The sequence below is a fragment of the Ovis aries genome, chromosome 3 (assembly GCF_016772045.2).
Source record: "Ovis aries strain OAR_USU_Benz2616 breed Rambouillet chromosome 3, ARS-UI_Ramb_v3.0, whole genome shotgun sequence".
NCBI lineage: Eukaryota > Metazoa > Chordata > Mammalia > Artiodactyla > Bovidae > Ovis > Ovis aries.
The window spans coordinates 165,371,577-165,393,025 of NC_056056.1; the positions used below are offsets into that span (position 1 = coordinate 165,371,577).

Here is a 21,449-nt window from a genome sequence, read left to right on the forward strand (position 1 = left end):
GCTTGACTCCACACTGAAAGCAAATCAGGCTGAAACTATCAATGGGCCCACTAATGAGGAAATCACAAGAAAGTAGAATTAGGATAAAGCTTTTTTCTTCCATAAGATTTTTCTCAAAGCCTGTTTGACATCTTTGTTTCTTAGAGAGTAAATCAGAGGGTTTAGCATGGGTGTAACCAATATGTAAAATACTGAAACCACTTTACGAAGTTCAGGATTGTTTGGACGTGTGAGATACACAAAGGAGACAGTCCCATAAAGCAAGCTTACCACCCCCAGATGGGAGCTGCAAGTGGAGAAGGCTGTCTTTCTCCCTTCACTGGAGGGGATCTTCAAGACTGTGGTTACAATATACATGTAAGATACTACAATAACAACTATTGAGGGCAAAATAATGCAGGCAGCCAAACTAAGAGATACCATCTTATTGACAGAGAGATTAGAACAGGAGATCTTCTCAATTTGGTAAGAATCACAGTAGAAGTGATCAATGACTCGGGAGGCACAGAAAGACACTGAGAATGTTACACTGACTTGGAGGATGGAACTGATCCAACCACAGAAATAGGAACTGGCCACCAGCTGAGTGCAAAGGCGTCTTGACATATGGACACTGTAAAGAAGAGGGTTGCAGATGGCAATGAAGCGGTCATAGGCCATGGCCGCCAGGACAAACCCTTCTGTTACAATGAAGAGTGCAAAAAAGAAGAACTGGGCAGCACACCCTACAAAAGAGATAGTCTTTTTCTCAGACATGAAGTTGACCATGGCCTTAGGTGCAATAGCAGTGGAGTAGGAGAGGTCAATGAAGGAGAGATTGCCTAGAAAGAAATACATTGGTGTGTTCAGCTGGGAGTCAGCCACAATGATGCCAATCATACTAATGTTCCCCAAAAGGACCATGCCATAGACAAGCAGGAATAGGAGGAAGAGGAGAGTGTGGAGCTCTGGGCGGACCCTGAAGCCTACAAGAATGAAGTCAGTTACATCTGAATGGTTGCCTGCTCCCTTGTCACCCATGGCAAGAACCTGCTAAGAGGTACAAGACAAGATTAAAAATAGAGACTTCTACCTATTTCCTGGTATCACAAAATATCTTTTGCCGCTTGTATAAGACATTGAAATTTGTCGTATCATCTCCTTTATAACATTCTGTTGTGTTATGTATGATCTGCTGCATCCTTTTATAGGAATTGACTCTGAGGTATATTGTAATTGCCCATCAGCACACAACATTTGAGTCACCTAACTCATAATTTTCTAGTGTGATTCTCCAGTTCCAGTCCTCTTTCCATTATAAGGCACATGACTTTCACACATAGAGCATTTTCTCTTTATACCTGTTTAGTGGCTCATTTCATTTACATAGTAAGTCTAACATATCTGTAAGTTTTGAGAGATAAATAATATTTGCTCTCTGTAGTTTCAAATTCATCTTAATGCTTCCATTTTACAACAGAAGAATCAAATTTAAGAGCAATTTTGTTGTTGTATAGTCACTAAGTTGTATTTGATTCTTTTGTGACCCCATGGACTGTAGCACTCCAGGCTCCACTATCCATGGGATTTCTCAGGCAAGAATACTGGAGTAGGTTGCTGTATCCTTCTCCAGAGGATCTTCCCAACCCAGGAATTGAACCCTTGTCTCCTGTGTCTCCTACATTGGCAAGCAGATTCTTTACCACTGAGGCACTTGGGAAGCCCAAAAAGAGTAATTTTAAATTCTGCAAGTAGGCGTTAGAGATTAAAACAGGTCAGTAGCTAAACAGTTTTGTGAGAGTTTAAAGTAGGATAGCAAGAGATTTATTTGGTTTTCCAAAACCTTCATCCAAAATGAAGGCATCTTCAGCTTTTCAAAGTGGACAAACCTCAGACGTGCTACTGGAAAAATCGACAGCTCCTAAAAATTTCTGTACAAATTTGACATTAATCTATCTCTTACCTGAATATTTCTCACCTTACTTTGGTGGAGCAATTTCCTAACGGTACAAGCAGGATACAAAAGTTATTGTGTTTAATCCTAGAAATGGAAAAAGGAGTGTAAAACCATAGAAGGGAAATTAAAGACATTGTCAAAATTCAGCATATTTTAAGAATTAAAATTTTACATGAGATATAAAATCTTGTTTTGAAATATATAATTTTATTCAGTCTTTGGCTCTGCTCAGAGATTAATATCTCATTTTTCAATTAAGAATAGCCTTTTCATTTCCTTTGTTGTGTTTTTGCTGGAAAATCCCCTATAGCTATATACCTCTTATCTCTTTCTAGAGGATAATATAGATGACCTGGTGAGGTCTCTAACCCTGTGAACATTTCTTTATGGAGAATGAAAAGAAAATGCACCTGAACCTGGAGAATCACATTGCATGGCCATGCACATGAGATATATCTTACAGGTCTCAGAATGAAAACGATGGAAGCCAAATGGAATTTAAGTCCAGCAAAGATAATATCACCAGTGAGGAGTAGTAGTCCCCGATCACCTGGGGGAATAGAGCAGGAGGCAACCTGGTACCCTTAGTCATCTCTGTTGCAACTATTTCAAATAATTGCAGCATGAATTGGGTGCAAAGGTCCCTCTGAAAGAGGCTAAAAATAAAGTCAATTATGGGGTGACAACAGTGCCAAGTTCCAAGTCCATCCCAAGAGGGCCATATAGGAAAGAAACAAAAGAAAGAAGATCATCTACTCTTCCAACTCACCTTGAACCATCTCTAGGTCTTTTGAGAAACAATTTCTCATTAGAAAAGTTTGTTTTAAGGTTAAAATATATTATCTCACATAATTTTCATTCCTCAGTTTTTTTGCCTCCTACAATCACACTGAATTTATCTATTGATGCTGTTACATGACATATCATCAAATGCAATGAGTGTTCCTTGATTGACTCTTGGTTTTAACAAGCCAGTCACAAAATACATATTTTGGGAAGTCCGGGATTTTTACTTTAAGAAGAGTATTAAATGACACAATGAATGATCAGTAACCTGTTTAAGCATATAATGAATTTGTAATGTAAGGAGAACACTTCATTTTTGGAGAAGTCTGTTAAGTACAAGGAATGAAGAATAATTGTGTTTTCTCATCCTGTATGATAAAATATTGCAATATAATGCAATATAATGAAAAATGTTGCATTAAAATAGTGAATATATAGAAGTGGATTTTACTATTTTTCTATTTTATTATAGTCTGTATATTTTGAAATTTTTATAATAAACATCTTGTTTTTTAAAGACCTATAAGAGAAAAAATTTAATATTTCTTCCTTTAGACAAAAATAATGAGTTGATAGCTGGAACTGTTGCAGCCATGATGTGACCGTAAATGATATTAATGAATTGCTGAGGATGGCAGAGCAGAAAGTAGAGAGAAACTTGTGTCCTTGATGAAGTCCTCATGCCAGTGAACCACCCTGGAATCAAGGTGTCTCCAGCAACCCTGTAATGTGAAATTATAGCCCTCTTGCAGGTCAGGAAGCAACAGTTAGAACTGGGCATGGAACAACAGACTGGTTCCAAATAGGAAAAGGAGTACGTCAAGGCTGTATATTGTCACCCTGCTTATTTAACTTCTATGCAGAGTACATCATGAGAAACGCTGGACTGGAAGAAACACAAGCTGGAAACAAGATTGCCGGGAGAAATATCAATAATCTCTGATATACAGATGACACCACCCTTATGGCAGAAAGTGAAGAGGAGCTAAAAAGCTTCTTGATGAAAGTGAAGGAGGAGAGTGAAAAAGTTGGCTTAAAGCTCAACATTCAGAAAATGAAGATCATGGCATCTGGTCCCATCACTTCATGGGAAATAGATGGGGAAACAGTGGAAACAGTGCCAGACTTTATTTTGGGGGGCTCCAAAATCACTGCAGATAGTGACTTCAGCCATGAAATTAAAAGACGCTTACTCCTTGGAAGGAAAGTTATGACCAACCTAGATAGCATATTCAAAACCAGAGACATTTCTTTGCCGACTAAGGTCCGTCTAGTCAAGGCTATGGTTTTTCCTGTGGTCATGTATGGATGTGAGAGCTGGACTGTGAAGAAGGCTGAGCGCCAAAGAATTGATGCTTTTGAGCTGTGGTGTTGGAGAAGACTCTTGAGAGTCCCTTGGACTGCAAGGAGATCCAACCAGTCCATTCTAAAGGAGATCAACCCTGAGATTTCTTTGGAAGGAATGATGCTAAAGCTGAAACTCCAGTACTTTGGCCACCTCATGCGAAGAGTTGACTCATTGGAAAAGACTCTGATGCTGAGGGATTGGGGGCAGGAGGAGAAGGGGACAACCAAGGATGAGATGGCTGGATGGCATCACTGATTCAATGGACGTGAGTCTGAGTGAACTCCGGGAGATGGTGATGGACAGGGAGGCCTGGCGTGCTGCGATTCATGGGGTCACAAAGAGTCGGACACGACTGAGCGACTGAACTGAACTGAACTGAAGGCTTAAGCTATTTTCAGTGAGTCTTTAGTTACTTGCTGCTAAATGCATCTTATTCAATTCAATACATATGACATTACTGAGAAAAAAGATGGGAAAGAGTTATTTGAGCCTATAATCTAACAAAAATAAGACTGCTTGGAGATAACTAAAGTGCTAACAATGTCGAAACTAGAATCAATCAGTGAAGTTGCCAAAAGGGTAAGCTCCCCTGCTAATAAGTGAGAGCAGCATAAATTGGGGGAATCCATACAAGATCTGAAGTAGTACATACACACAAACACACACACAGACAAATACATCTGCATGCACAACATTTACATTTTATGTATCAATCCAACTCAGAATGCTCCCATGTTCACCTTTAAAGCTATTAAATATAAAATAAGCTGTAAGGATGTATCGCACAACACAGGGAATGTAGCAAATACTTTACAATAACTATAAATGGAGTATAACCTTTAAAAATTGTGAATCACTATACTGTACACCTATAATTTAAATAATATTATACATCAAGTATGCTGGCTCAGACAGTAAAGAATCTACCTGCAATGCAGGAGACCCAGGTTCATTCTCTGGATAGGGAAGATCCCCTGGAGAAGGAAATGGCAACCCACTCCAGTATTCTTGCTTGGGAAATTCCATGGGCAGAGGAGCTACAGTTCATGGGGTGGCAAAGTTCTGGACACAACTGAGTGACTAAGCACACACATACATCAACTATACTTCAATAAGGAAAATTAAAAACAACAATTTTCAAAGGAGTGTGGTAGGCAGTTCCTAACTGATGAACATGGAACACTGATCTGATTTCCAGACAACTCAACTACCTGTTAAGGGCTCTGTGTCCTAGCCTCATCAGGGCAAGTCTGCACACACACCTCCTTCCTCTCCCCCACTATCTGAGCCATAAGCCAAATTCTTCTTAGTTTAAAAAAAAAAAAAAAAGACTTAGAGATATCTACATGTTTAGAGGATCTCCTTGAAGCCCAACCAGGAAGAAACAGGAGTTTGATTATTAGTTTAGAAATCTACAGCTATGAGTTCTTTACTTCGTAAATGGGCTTTCAAAATCAGGATTAGGTTTCTATCTGGAAGACAATGATGAGTTATCAAATTTGACTATATTTAAATTTTTTTAATCTGTATGACAAAATAGACCACAAACAATATTTACAAAACAACTCAAAGGCTGGAGCAAAATACACGAAGTACCCACAGCCTCCAAAGATTTACTATTCAACACATAATTATTTCATGTTAATTTATAAGAAAAAAATTTTTTTAAAGAACTAAATAGATAGTTGGACTAATGATAAATTCATATAAGATAAAACAAATAAAAATTTTAAATTGCTCTCAAAATCACTAATAATCATGTAAATGTTAAAATCCTTACTTTTTTCACGCTATTCAAACCGACAAATGAGGGAAAAGAAAAATGGACATTGTTATACCTGAAGTGTAAACTGCCAAAACCTATTCAGAAAGTAATTTATAAATATATAGCAAAGTAGAAAATATTTACATATCACAGGATCCAGCAATTCCATTTCTAGGCATACACTCCAAATAAGCCTTTAGACATGTGCATAGCAGACATCCACACATTTTCATTTTTAATGAAAAGAGTAAAGAAACAAATCTCTAATCAATATGACATTAGATGGGCAATTTATTGATCTATATGCTATAAATTTTCTAAATGAATAAACAGCATATGTATACATATATGTATATATATCAGGATATGTACCTCTTGCCAGCATAACATTAAATAATGAAAAGAAGTTAAATCGTATATGGAAGGGCATAATTTTCATAAACTATTAATTATACTAAACATAGTATGTATTATCTATGGATCTAAACATAAATAGCAGCCATAAAAATCTATGCATGAGAGAGCATAAAATAACAGAAGTTTAAGATTTTAGGCTATGGTTTTTCCAGTAGTCAGGTATGGATGTGAGAGTTGGACTGTGAAGAAAGCTGAGTACCGAAGAATTGAAGCTTTTGAACTGTGGTGTTGGAGAAGACTCTTGAGAGTCCCTTGGACTGCAAGGAGATCCAACCAGTCCATTCTGAAGGAGATCAGCCCTGGGATTTCTTTGGAAGGAATGAAGCTAAAGCTGAAACTCCAGTACTTTGGCCACCTCATGTGAAGAGTTGACTCATTGGAAAAGACTCTGATGCTGGAAGGGATTGAGGGCAGGCGGAGAAGGGGACGACAGAGGATGAGATGGCTGGATGGCATCACTGACTCGATGGACGTGAGTCTGAGTGAACTCCAGGAGATGGTGATGGACAGGGAGGCCTGGCGTGCTGCGATTCATGGGGTCACAAAGAGTTGGACACGACTGAGCGACTGAACTGAACTGAAGAATCACTTCATTGTTTAATTTTAAAAACAGAGCTTTGAAGCAAAAAATAGGAAACGTTAAATTTGCTAAATTGAGGACATTTGTTCCTAAATGTCCATGTATTATACTGCTTTCAGTACTTTGCATACTGTTGAAGGATTTTAGTTGTTTTAAGAATTGAAATAGAGATAAGAAGAGGTTGACTAGCAAAAGTAATGAGCACAGGCTTACTCTTTGTCCTGACTCCCTGGTCCCTGAGTGGCACATGAACTCAGTTATTTCTTTCTCATTACCTCCCATCCCACGTGTTATACCGGTCAGAATAAGGTGATATCAGCCAATCCCTAATTCTACCTGCTGACCTAATCTCACACCCCAATACCTCTTACGTCTCTCTTTGGGTTATAGTTTGAAGGAATAATTTCACCACATGCTTGGATGAACCCTTAAGTGGCCAGTAGCTCTTCCAAACTCAAAAATCTCCCCACACATGTCCACCAACTGCCATTGCTAAAAAAAAAAAACAGCCAGTTTTGCTCAAGGTGCAAGGTGGTTTTTTGGGTTTTTTTTTTAAGACACAATGACTTTTATACAGAGCAAAACAACTGAGGTGTCTTTTACTCTGAATGGGGATTGAAGGTTCAAAGACCAAGACCAAGACTTGAAGAGGCATCTACACCATTCCTTCTTCTCCAGAGCCCCACTTCAGCTTGATCAGACTTTGAAGAAGAGAGGCACAAGGTAAAAGTGATACGAGGAAATACATTTCAAAATAAATTTCTAAAGTACTTAGATCTATACTTTAGTACCTGTATTTTTAAAGCAAGGTTTGTAAAGTACTTAGATGAATGACAACACAAAAGACGCTAGGTACATACTAAGTATACTAATATGTGAAGTGAAGTGAAAGTCGCTCATTCATGTCCGACTCTCTGCAACCCAAAGAGGGTTCTCCAGGCCAGAATGCTGGAGTGGGTAGCCTTTCCCTTCTCTAGAAGATCTTCCCAAACCAGTAATCGAACCGGGGTCTCCTGCATTGCAGGTGGATTCTTTCCCAACTGAGCTATAAGGGAAGCCCAAGAATACTGGAGTGGATAGCTCCACTCCAAAGTATGGAGGTACATACTTAGTCTGTTTATTATTGTTCATACAATAGACTGATGAGGATGCTCACTAGTAGTAAGATACTGTCCTAGCAAATGTCTCTATATAAAGGGGCATGTGTGCATGGTACTGAGAAATGAATTTTCTAAAAACTACTAAGAAAAAATTTGGCTCGTGTGGATGACATAAATACCTTGTATTGTAAGTTTAAGAAATAACTGACTTAAATCTCATATGTTCATGAAATGCATTCAAATTTTTCATCAAAAAAAAAATCGTGTGTATAGACATGGTGCCCGATTACTTAAAGTCACTAGAAACAAGCTCAAGTATCAAATATTGCATCCTAAAACATCAAAATAGTAAGCAAATATCTGTATTCCTTTAATAGAAACCAGTATTAAACTTCAGTATCAAATCAGACATTTTCCAAAGGAGTGCATGCAGACAACCCACGGTACCACGAGGTGGCAGCACGTCCCCACAATAGCACTGCTTCCACACTGACTTGTTTATGATCAGAAAGAAAACCTTGAGTGATACGCCCCATCAAATCCCAAGTGTTACCTTTAGGAAGAAATTCAGGATCAATTTAGCCCAAGTTTCCCTTCACCTTCCAAAAAAGAAACCTAAAGTTTCTGAAAAGTTAACAAGCAGTTTTCCAAAGTCAAACAAGCAGTTCATGGACAGAACTGGAATCAGAACCTCATCTTCTAGCCCCCAGGGCACACTCCCTAGTAGTGTAAAAACCTTTCAACATGCCCTTTCCCCACCCCAACGCCTCCGGATGGTGGTGGTCGCTAAGAGAAATGATGCTTTGGAATAAAACATGAATACTAGGCAACAAGCAGCTTTTTCTTGAGCCGTGCTCCTCTTTCTCTAGTCCCAGTCCTGACCTACAGGTCTTCCTATTTTCTAATCCCTTCCCACAACAAAATGGGAGCAATTTGGGTATCAATTCTTTTTTTTTTTTTTTTTTTTGGACAGGAACCTCATATGTTTAACTGCAAGATTAATGGATGTTACTAAATTAAAGTAATATTAGACTATAAAATCACACAGCCTTGTAAACCAACTATTAGCCAATAAAAATTAGTAATAAAAAAAGAAATAGGTAAATCTTTAAGTTGACTTCACTAACATTCTCCTTCAGGCTAAATGCAGTCAGGGAACTAACCTTCCTAGTTTGCCCAGGTCTGAGCAGAATGTCACATTTTTCCTGTATGCCCTTTAGGGAAGCTCCCACACCAACCTGGTTTACTTTACAACTCTGGTGAATCAAACCAGTTTTACGCTTCTTTCTAACAAAACCTAGTTATTTTCTTAAAACTTGAATGTGTGTAATAACAGCTAACTTTTGCCAAATGCTTGCGAGTTTTCTGGGATTCTGCCGTTTGACTCATAATCACCTATTGAGAGAAAATCTTTTCTTGTTCTCATGCTTCAAACCAATGAATTGAGGTTTAAAGAAGATAAGTGACTTATTCAAGATTATAAAATTAATGATGGAGAAACTAGGTTTCAAGCCCAAATCTGTGGGTTCTTAGAGCCTGTGCCCTCATTCACTTCTTGGTACCATTTCTCATCTAGACAGGATCTTGTTCTGTCTACAACTTCCTGCATTAGCAGAAATGTTCTGTGTCTGCTCTGTCCCGTAGGGTAGCCCCTGGCAACACGGGACTGTTGAACATTTGGAATATAGCTTATGTGACTGAGAAACAGAAATTTTTACTTCATTTTAATTAATTTAAATATCAGCATGTGGCCGGTAGCTAATGTATGGATAGCAGAAGTCTAGGTGCGTGACTCCCACACACAGGCAGACCTCACGGATGCTGCAGGCTTGGTTCCAGACCACTGCAATATAAACTGAATATCACAATTAAGTGAGTCACATGAATGTTTTGGTTTTCCCGTGCATATAAAAGTTACTTGTACACTATAGCATAGTCGATTAAGTATGCAATAGCATCTTATCAAAAAACAGTATACGGACCTGAATTTAAAAATATTGCTAACAAAAAAAAAAAAAAAAAAGCTAACAACATCTGAACCTCCAGCAGCTCGTAGTCCTTTTACTGGTGGAGGGGTTTGCCTTGATATTGATGGCTGCTGACTGATCAGGGTGGTGGTTGCTGAAGGTTGAAGTGACTATGGCAGTTGCTCACAATAAGACAACAATGAATTTCGCCACGTCAATCGACTGTCCCTTTCACAAATGGTTTCTCTGTAGTATGTGATACTATTTGATAGTTTCATACCCACAGTAGAATTTCTTTCAATTTTGGAGTCAATCTTCTCAAACCCCGTCGCTGCTTTATCAATTAAGTTTATGGTTTCATTCTAAATCCTTTGTTGTCACATCAGCAGTCAAGTTCACCACCTTATATGGGTGCAGTTCATGGGGCCCCAGAGCAATTGCAATAGTAACATCAAAGATCGCTGATCACAGATCACCAACAGCAAGTATAACAATAATGGGAAAGTTTGAAATATTTCAAGAATTATCTAAATGTGACACAGAGACATGAAGTGAACAAATGCTGCTGGAAAAATGGCTCCATTAGACCTGCTCCATTCAGGGTTGCCACAAACCTTCAATTTGTAAAAACGGCAGTATTTGCAAAGTACAATGAAAGGAAGTGCAATAAAACAAGGTGTACCTGTTGCATAATAAAAAGAGAAAGAATTTTAGAATCAACTACCAGCTGTGTGAACTGGAGTGACATTTTAGCTTTAAATCTCTAATATTCAGTTGACTCCTGTATAAAATGAGGGTGATTATAACTATACCAGACAGTTGTTATGTTTTAATTAGATACATAAATTGTTTTGAACAAATAATCACTAAACATGTTTCATCTGCCCCTTAAAGATTTAAAGTATTTAGGCAGGAAATTGCATAAGCGCCACTTAGCACTTCTTCCAATATATGACAATTCACACCAGAAAATTTTTCAGTGTTGCTCTCCAATGTGGGTTCTTTCACTATATTCTCTCTTAAAATTATCATTAGCTTTAAACTTTGAATGACAAATGTAAAGCACCCCACAGTTATCTCAGTGGTATGGTTTCTTTTCCCCCTTACCTCCCTTAAGACTTGGAATAATTTGTCTTTTAAACCCCACTAAACATCCTTGGTAAAGAGGATGTCAGACTTTATTTTGGGGGGCTCCAAAATCACTGCAGATGGTGACTGCAGCCAAGAAATTAAAAGACACTTACTCCTTGGAAGAAAAGTTATGACCAACCTAGATAGTATATTGAAAAGCAGAGACATTATTTTTCCAACAAAGGTCCGTCTAGTCAAGGCTATGGTTTTTCCAGTGGTCATGTATGGATGTGAGAGTTGGACTGTAAAGAAAGCTGAGGGCCGAAGAATTGATGCTTTTGAACTGTGTTGTTGGAAAAGACTCTTGAGAGTCCCTTGGACTGCAAGGAGATCCAACCAGTCCATTCTGAAGGAGATCAGCCCTGGGATTTCTTTGGAAGGAATGATGCTAAAGCTGAAACTCCAGTACTTTGGCCACCTCATGCAAAGAGTTGACTCATTGGAAAAGACTCTGATGCTGGGAGGGATTGAGGGCAGGAGGAAAAGGGGATGACAGAGGATGAGATGGCTGGATGGCATCACTGACTCAATGGACATGAATCTGAGTGAACTCTGGGAGTTGGTGAAGGACAGGGAGGCCTGGCGTGCTGCAATTCATGGGGTCACAAAGAGTCAGACACAACTGAGCAACTGAACTGAACTGAAGAGGCTGGGAAAAGGTGGGAGGAGTATCCTATTTCTACTGCTCTGAGAATTCTCACTTCGGGCTCAGGCATGTTCAAGAAACAAGTGTCATTCTACCTATACCATTGTTTGATATGTGAGTACAGTCATCCCTCTGTATCCATAAGGAATTGGTTGTCAGACCCCTCTGGATACCAAAATCCACAGATGCTCAAGTCCCTTATATAAAATGGCATAGTATTTGCATGTAACTTACACCCATCCTCCCATATACTTTAAATCATCTCTAGACTACTTATGGCAACCCAACACCAGTACTCTTGGCTGGAAAATCCCGTGGAGGAGGAGCCTGGTGGGCTACAATCCATGGGATCACAAAGAGTCGGACACAACTGAGCGAATTCAGTTTCACTAGACTACTTATAGGAGAAGGCAATGGCAACCCACTCAGGTAGTCTTGCCTGGGAAATCTCATGGACGGAGGAGCCTGGTAGGCTACAGTCCATGGGGTTGCAAAGAGTCGGACACAACTGAGCGACTTCACTTTCACTTTTCACTTTCATGCACTAGAGAAGGAAATGGCAACCCATTCCAGTGTTCTTGCCTGGAGAATTCCAGGGATGGGAGAGCCTGGTAGGCTGCCGTCTATGGGGTAACACAGAGTCGGACATGACTGACATAACTTAGCAGCCGACTACTTATAATGCCTGTATGCATGCTAAGTCATGTCAGTCGTGTCCAACTCTGTGCAAGCCCATGGACTGTAAGTAGCCTGCCAACTGTCCGTGGAATCCTCCAGGCAAGAGTACTGGAGTGGGTTGCCACTTCCTTCTGCAGGGGGTCTGCAGGGATCAAACCTGCGTCTCTTACATCTACTGCATTGGCAGGCGGGTTCTTTACTGCTAGCACCACCTGGGAAGCCCTTGCAATGTAAATGCTACAGAAATAGTTGCCAGCGTGGAGTAAACTCAAGTTTTGTTTTTGGCAACTTTCTGGAATTTTTTGGAATATCTTTGATCTGCAGTTGTTTGAATTTATGGATGCAGAACCCTAAGATATGGAGGGCCAGCTGTGTATATTAGAATGATTGAAAACCAGTGTGATGAGCCTAATTTTATTTTGACCCTGATTTCTTCTGTGGTCATTGTTCATGTTGTACCTCAGGTTTCCCATCTAGGAAATGGGCAGAGTCACCTTAAGTCACCCACTTTAAATCATCGTCAGAATACTGGAGTGGATTGCCATTTCCTCCTCCAGGGAATCTCCCAACCCAGGGTTCCAACTCTTGTATCTTAAGTTTCCTGCATTGGTAGGAGTATTCTTTACCATTAGCACCACCTGGGAAGCCCTATATTAAATTAAGATCCTTAATTGTTTAAATCCTCTTAGTATAACTTACATTTTCATATCAATCATCTCTCATGACCATCTACCATAGCATTATGCATGATAAAAGTTGTAGCTTTTGTAAAACATTTTCATAAACTGTAAAGCACTCGGTGACAGCCTTTCACAAAAGTAATATGATTGGTCCTTTGGAAGAATGTGCCTGAGGAAGTGTCACTCCTTGTTCTGTCTCCCAGCATCTTAAAGAGAGAATTAAGGAACACGGCTCTTTCAAGCTACTGTTCTTCTCTGCTGCCGCTAGGTGGACACCCTGTCTAATCCTGACCGAGGTGATGGTATAATAGGTTTAGAAAGTTGAGGATTTCCAGAATTAATGGCCCCAGAGGGAGGGGCTCTCCCCAAGGCTGCACGTGAGTGAACAGCCTGGTGATTAGGCCCTGAAATTGAATCACTTGCTCAAAGATAAACTGGAAATAAAATCATAGTGGACCCGTGTCCTATTCATACCCTAGTCATTCCTGCCGCTTCAGGGCCTTGGCCCAGGTATTCAAATCTCAGTGACTCCTTAGCCTCCTACCAGCCCTGAAAGTTCAGTATTCTAGAACTCTAGGCTCACAGCTCAGGTGTCAGGTTAGGGCCTTAACCCTGGGCCAGAGAGAGGTGTTGACCCCTCCCCAGAACCTGGTGAATCAGAAAAAAAGATCCTGCCTGAAGGTATCTAATCTAACCTGGAAGAGACGGCAAGGACAGAGCAATCTGTGCAACGATTTCTGAAGATGGCAGAGAAAGTGGAAAATTTAAGTTTTTACCCGAGGAAGAAGCTTTGGATTTTGTATGTGTTTCCTTAGTCCAAATTCGCCAAAACCTCTCTCTGAAACAACACTTGATATTTATATCCCCTTTGATCTTTTCTTCTACCTCTTAAGAAGACCTGACACATGCTCTTCTCAGATTCCCCTCGGTGACTCCTTCCTAAACTGTTGCTGCTACTGAGCCATCTGTCACCCCCCAGCGTCTGCAGCCCCTCCGGAAAGCTGAGTCTCAGCAAGCTGTGACCCAGGCCCGGGGACAGGAGGCTGCAGTCACAGCAGGGTTTCTGCTAACTGGGGAGGCAACAGAGGGGAGAAAGAGGCTCGATTTGAACTTCTCAAAGTAAAGACGACTCTAGACATTTGCTTTTAATTCAAATAAATATTTATGAGACAGATTCTGTAAGACGCCCTTTTTAAAGGCTAGTCCCTGCCCTCCAACAATCATAAAGAATGCCCTTAATGAAGCAGTTAGGAAGCACTGTAGAATCTGTAACAGTTTGTCAATCAATCAGTCATACATGTTAAAGACCATTGAATCAAACCCCTTTAACTTTACATTGAATAAATAGAGGTCCAAAGTTGGAAGATGCAAAGGTATATAGCATGTGTCTGTGTGTGTGTGTGTGTGTGTGTGTGTGTGTGTGTGTGTGAACTTCAGTATCTCGCATCTTCCAACTTTATATATATAGGCTTTCCAGATGTCTCTAGTAGTAAACAACCTGCCTGCCAGTTCAGGAGACATAAGAGACATGGGTTCAATCCCTGGGTCAAGAAGATCCTCTGGAGGAGGGCATGGCAACCCACTCCAGTGTTCTTGCCTGGAGAATCCCATGGACAGAGGAGCCTGGAGGGCTACAGTCCATAGGGTTGCAAAGAGTCAGACAAAACTGAAGCGATTTAGCACATACATGCATGCGCACACACACACACATACATATTTGTGTGTTAAAATGTGCATTACCTCTTCTCTAATTAGTAGGAGAGATCATGTATTTTTCAGGTATAGGGATCTGGTGGGTTGGAGATGGGGGTGAGGATAAGGGGAGGTCACCCAATACCCCATCGAGGGCCTGGACTACAGCTGTGAAATTGATATGTGGCTTTTAAAAAGTTAATACAATAAAACTGCAAATAACATCAATGAAGTAAGAACTATCCTGAAGATTTAAATGAAGGAGCCAAATCCCATCTGACTGATTTCAAGAAATCGGCAAAAATGGGGTTGTCTAAGGAGAAGTGAGGGAGGAATAGATTATAAGAAATCCAAGCAAAAGTTCATGTAGGAGCAAAAGCCCTGTCTAGGAAAGTCCAAAGCAGAGTCTGCACTAATAGAAAAAAATTTTTGGTCTGTTTTTAAAAGTGCATATAGAGTTTGTAATCAGAAATATTTGGGTAAATGATTAGGGTAATAAATTTAGATTATTGGTGGAGGCTTTGAATGACAGACTGTTCTCAGTGTTACTACTTAATTGAATAAGAAATGGGGAATCTCATAATTTCTAAAAAAAAAAGGAGGTGTGCTAATAAGATGCTGTCAAAAATAAACACTAGGCAAACGAAACAAAAGGAACAGGGTTATTCTGTGTCTAAGAAATTTCTCAAATCAAATCAAATCATCAAATCAAATAAAAACCTCAGCTGTCTGAGTCTGTCCATTCACTCACCCTCTGATCCAACTCCCAACCGGGCATCATCCACCCATATTGCCCCCTGGGGAGAACACCTGGGCCCTAAGCCTAGCTCAACCTCTGATTTACACAAATGTCCGATTGGCAGGAATATTCCTGGTTTCATAATATCAAAGTTTCTCTAACAAAATACATCAATTTGGAATTTAAAAAATAATTACACAGTAATTCATGTTTGTTTTCTTTGCAAAAATTTGGAATTGGTAGGTAGAAAGTAAGGGCCATAGACAAGGTACAATTAATACAAATTTGAAAGTATAACAAAATGTCTAGGAGGTACAGATATAAATATAGGTTAGATTAGATATAGACGGTTGTAAAGGAGTTCTAGTTTAGTTAGGAAATAATGAAGGATCATCAAAAGTCAGTACCCATACGAAGTCTAAAAATAATTGTCAAACCTGCAGATATTTTTATCTGCACATTAGCTTTCTGGCTCTTTGAACATCACTGAGTAACTAACCAATTTAAAAGAAAAAAGATGCTTTTATCCAGCTCTGTCCTACAGAACAAAAATAAGCAAATGACCTGCAGCCCTAGATGAGGTTGTGTTTGCTTATAGAATTCTTGGTGTAATAGAACAAATGAGGTGTCTCTTTATCCCACTTTATGATAATATCCTCACATTGTTAATATGCTAACATTTAGGATAGCTGGATGTGAAGTTGCCTCTCTTGGTTTTTAGCACCCTAGAAATCTGGAGTTCTTTCCCCATCAGAAGTGTCTGTGAGGCAAGCAAGCAACTCTGTTGCTCCTGCCTTATCCCTTCCTACCCTAAACCATTTTCTGTCCCTTTCTCTCAGACATATGTGAAGGGCTAGAAACTGCCTTCCTCAATCCCTGTCCTTTCTGGAAGAAAATGAATATAAGAGACTAGAGCTATTCCCCCTGGGGCTCTACTTGCCTGATTTCCATAGGAAACAATCAACCGGACTCTGGTCCGATTGTTTGGGTGTAGAGGCTGGGTGAGAGGGCGGTGGAGGTGGCCAGGAAGGGGGCTGCCCACCACTGTAATGAGAGTCAGGGCTGCGACCAGAATCATGACAGATGGGGTATGAATACCAGACTGGCACCTTGAAAAAGTTTCTCGTGAGCACACAGAGAGATGGGAGCGGAGTCCAGGTCTAGGGACAGAACATCCATGATGGGCCATCTCTGCCTCTAATCCACTCCTCATTCATCAATGAGGCCCTCAGTAATCTATGTCTCCCTAAATCTGACTCAGAGAAAATATACCATACCATCCCAACAGACAACAAAATCCCACCAGGATACGTTGATTTGTTAATCATACTTCTCCAAAATAAACCAATCCTAGAACCAGGATGCCAGTCACTGACTGAATCCTGCCACTTCTCTGTGTAAAAGATGCTAGTGCCTCCCTATCATTGGTAAGATCAAACACGAACACTTCAGAATGGCATTACTTAGTTATGGCTTTTCTGAACTCATCCTTAACCAACCCCCTCCACGCACACCACCACCCACCAATACTGCTCAGTGATCTTTTAGAACATCCCTTATTCCCAGTACACCTCAATTATTCTTAAGTTTGTCTTTTGCCTGGCATCCCCATTGCTTGGAATGCTTCTCTCTACTTTTATCCTTTAATGCATAACTTAAGTGAAAGAAAGAAAGGGAAGTCACTCAGTCATGTCCGACTCTTTGTGACCCCATGGACACCAGGCTCCTCCGTCGGTGGGATTTTCTAGGCAAGAGTACTGGAGTGGGTTGCCGTTTCCTTCTCCAGGGAATCTTCCCTACCCAGGGATCGAATCCAGATCTCCTGCATTGTAGACAGACGCTTTACTGTCTGAGCCACCAGGGAAATAATCATCTGTCTAACAGTCTCTGTCTTCTCTCTATACAAATTTCCTTTCCCTGTGTCATGTAGTACTTGATCAATACTTTGATAGAGGCAAACATCATATATTTTGTGACAGTGTAATATCTGTCTCTGCCTAGGCATCAATGCCCTTGAAGAATGGATCAGCAACTTATGCTTTTTATCCCAACATGAAATCCTGGGGGGTATGTGTGTGTTCAGTCACTCAGTCATGTCCAGCTCTTTGCAACCCCGTGAACTGTAGCCTGCCAGGCTCCACTGTGGAATTCTCCATGCAAGAATGCTGGAGTGGGTTGCCATGCACTGCTCCAGGAGAGCTTCCTGACCCAGGGATCAAACCGGGGTCTCCTGCGTCTCCTGCATTGCAGGTGGATTCTTTACCACTGAACCAGCAGGGAAGCCTGAAGACACTTCTGAAAAACGTCTGTGAGGACTTCGTTGGTGGTCCTGTGGTTAAGACTCTGTGCTTCCACTGCAGGGGGTGCAGTGTTTTTTAATGTATTTATTTTTTAATTGAAAGATAATTGCTTACAGAATTTTGTTGGTTTCTGTTTTACTTCCAACAACGTTGTCATATCTAGTTCTGAAGCTTGCTCTGTCTCTTTAAATTGTGTTTTTTTACCTTTTTGGTATGCCTTACAACTTTTTCTTAATAACCAGATGTATCATAATGGGTAAATGGAACTGTTACAAATAGACCTTTTGTGATATGGTTGTGAGGTGCGTGAAGAGGAAAAGCCTCTATAGTCTCCTACAATCCAGGTCTCTGTCTTCTAAGGAGCCTGTGCCTCTGGACCGTGAACGTCACAAGAACGTCTCAGTTTCTGCTCCCCACCTTAGGTGACACAACAGCTAGAGATGGCTGACATGGGGCGTTTCCCACCCGCTAGTCAGGCAGGTTCTGGTGAACTTGTTTCTGCAGAAGACAGGCCTTGTTAAGAATAGAGTGCTCTGAAGTATTTCAAAACTATGTGATACATATATACAGTGGTATTATTACTCAGCTATAAAAAAAGAACAAAACTGAGTCTTTTGTAGAGATGTGAATGGACCTACAGGCTGTCATACGGAGCAAAGTTGGAAAGAGAAAAAAATATCATATATTAACACATATATGTAAAATAGAGAAAAATGGTACCTATCTAGAAAAATGAACCTATTTCCAGGGCAGGAATCGACACGCAGATGCAGAGAACAGACATGTGGTCACGGTGGAAAGGAGAGGGTGCGATGAATTTGGAGACAAGACTTAACATAAACACACTACCGTGTGTAAAATAGACAGCTAGTGGGAACTTGCTGTATATATAGAACAGGGAGCTCAGCTCAGTGCTCTGTGATGACCTAGGCGGGCAGGATGGGGAGGGGAGGTGGAAGGAAGGTCCCAGAGGGAGAGGGTATATGTATCCATACAGCTGATTCACTTTGTCGTACAGCAGAAACTAACACAACATTGTAAAGCAGTTATACTCCAATTAAAAAACAAAAACAAGAAACTGTTTCTTTCCCTCCAACTGCCTGAAACATCCAGTGATTTTTCTGTTATTTGCTGTGAGAATCTGGTTGAGCTCCCACAGGTAAATCACAAAACTGTGCTTCCCTTCTCCTCCTGATGGGATCCCCTGGAGTTTTTAACTCTCAGAAGTGTCCGCGCTGAGCCTCCAGCAATTCATCATTTACAGCACAGGTGCCTCGCCTTTAGTGGTGTCACTTGTGAGCCTCTGCGCTGGTGAACTGGATCACCTGTGTCCTGTCTGGCTCTTCAGTCTCGGGGATAATGGTTTGCCTTGTGTCCTCCCCTCTCTTGTGAATCCGAGAAGAGTTATTGGTTTTTTGGTCTTCTCAGCTTTTTCTTGCTAGGACAGAAAGGGAACTTCTAAACCCCTTACATGTGGAATCAGAAACTAGAATTCTCTCTATGAGCTTGCAGTTTGGGATTTCAGCCATTTATTTAGATTATTGATGTCTTGGGGCCATAAATTCTGTTTTGTTCTCCTTCTTTTAAATTCCCTTTGTCTCCATGCCAAGTCTACAAAGTATAAGACAATTTAAGAAATATTTTTGCTTACAGACTGCTATTTGGCTGGCTTCCCTGGTGCAGGCTTAGTTGGTAAAGAATCCACCTGCAATGCAGGAGACCCCAGTTCGATTCCTGGGTTGGGAAGATCCACTGGAGAAGGGATAGGCAACCCACTCCAGTATTTTTGGGCTTCCCTTGTGGCTCAGCTGGTAAAGAATCTGCCTGCAATGTGGGGGACCTGGGTTTGATCCCTGCTTTGGGAAGATCCCCTGGAGAAGGGAAAGGCTACCCACTCCAGTATTCTGGCCTGGAGGATTGCGTGGAGTATACAGTCCATGGGGTCACAAAGAGTCAGACGTGATTGAGCAACTTTCATTTTCACTTTTTTTTCACTTCCATATGTGTGTGTGTGTGTGTGTGTGTGTGTGTGTGTGTGTGTGTGTGAGTGTGCATGTTCAGTCACTTGGTCATGTCCAACTCTTTGTGACCCCATAAACTGTAGCCCGCCAGGCTCCTCTGTCCATGGGTTTCTTCAGGCAAGAATAATGGAGTGGGTTGCCATTTCCTCCTTCAGAGGATCTTCCTGACCGTTTCTCTAGAGTCTCCTGCACTGGCAGGTGGATTCTTTGCCACTGTGCCACCTGGGAACCCTCTACATACCGGGTATATAATTGAATCTTACAGAGAATCTTGCCCACTGCCACACAAGTAATAAATATTAAAAGCGTCATTAGTCTAAGAACTTCTATGCATCTTATTAGCTTGAAGATTTACTAAGAAATTTGTCTGTTGTGCTTTTCATATGCCTCAGAGAAAAAGGTAGAAAATAGGAGTATTTCGTAGAAATATTTGATCCCTTTGGTTAATGTGTAATGCAAATTTGAGGGAGAAAATAAACGGGGACAAAATATTCCACTTTCAGATGAATCTTAATTGCTGCAGATAAGTTGTAATAATTGCAACTTTGTGAGATGTTGAAAAAAATAGTAGAGGGAAACAGAAAAATGAAATATAATTGACCCTTAAATAACATGAGTTTGAACTGTGCAGATCTAATTATACATGGATTTCCCCCCCCCCCCCAATGGATAAATTGGAAAACTTTTTGGGAACTGCAGCAATTTGAAAAATCTTACGAACTGCATAGCCTATAAATATAAAAAAATTAAACTAGATGTTTCATGAATGCATAAAACATATGTAGATATATATAGAACCTACAAAATATATTAGTGGACTATTTATAAGGCTTTCGGTCAACGTAGGCTTTTAGCAAGTAAGTTCAGGGAAAGTAAAAAGTTATATGTGTATTTTTGACTACACCAGGGTCAGCACCTCTAACTCCAGCATTGCTCAAGGGTCAGCTATGATTGTACGTTGGGAGTATCGTGAAAAGAACCCTGTTATGAAAGTGAATGATCCTGGATATGGCTTTGTCATCCAATATCTAGACCTGGGGTCATGAACACCTTCCAAAATATCTCGTAAATTTATCCTACTTATCATGAAAATTGAAGGAAGTAAACCAAATGAATTTGCAGTTAATCTAGATATATAATTACACTAGGTTCTAGTCTGTTTTGTTCTAGTGTTCTCCATTATATTATAATGATTTAGACAGGGAGCTTAGAAAACCCTGACTATGTGTATTAATCACTATGCAGATAAATTTTGAGAGACTAAAAGCAAAGGTAGCAACATTAACAACTGGTTCAAATACATTGAGGGGGCTAGAAATTAAGGACTTATTTTTCTGATTCCTTTCAAACTCAAGAGGAACTAATTCCAATTGAAATATTTGAGGTTACGCATCTAGGTGGAGAGAATGGATAAAAGGTAACTGTGCAGAAAGAACAAAAGCCCAAAAGAAGGAGAGGAAGTCTGGATTGAAGGAAAGTCAGTTTATTTCAGATTTGCCCAATACCTGTAGATCCAACGTATCTGTCCCCACCCTGGCTCCTCTGGATGAAAAAATGTCACAGTATGGAAAGATAGAGAAACCCCCTCACTCGTGGAGCTTTTGAAAAACGAAGATAAATAAAGGAGGTTAGATCCTCATTTGAGTCTGATTTTCTGCAAAGC

The 21,449-nt window shown here is 40.3% G+C and overlaps 1 protein-coding gene across 1 annotated transcript; it reads right to left on the reverse strand.

Annotated features, from left to right (window-relative positions):
- Positions 1 to 78: 78 nt before the first annotated feature.
- LOC101118521 (olfactory receptor 9K2-like) lies at positions 79 to 1,020 on the reverse strand. The gene has a single exon (XM_015093949.2). It carries the CDS (start codon positions 1,018 to 1,020, stop codon positions 79 to 81), a length of 942 nt encoding a protein of 313 aa, XP_014949435.2.
- Positions 1,021 to 21,449: the final 20,429 nt, after the last annotated feature.

Bases quoted from the DNA above. Each gene is read 5' to 3' on its own strand.
- LOC101118521 (XM_015093949.2), bottom strand. From the start codon at position 1,020: ATGGGTGACAAGGGAGCAGGCAACCATTCAGATGTAACTGACTTCATT.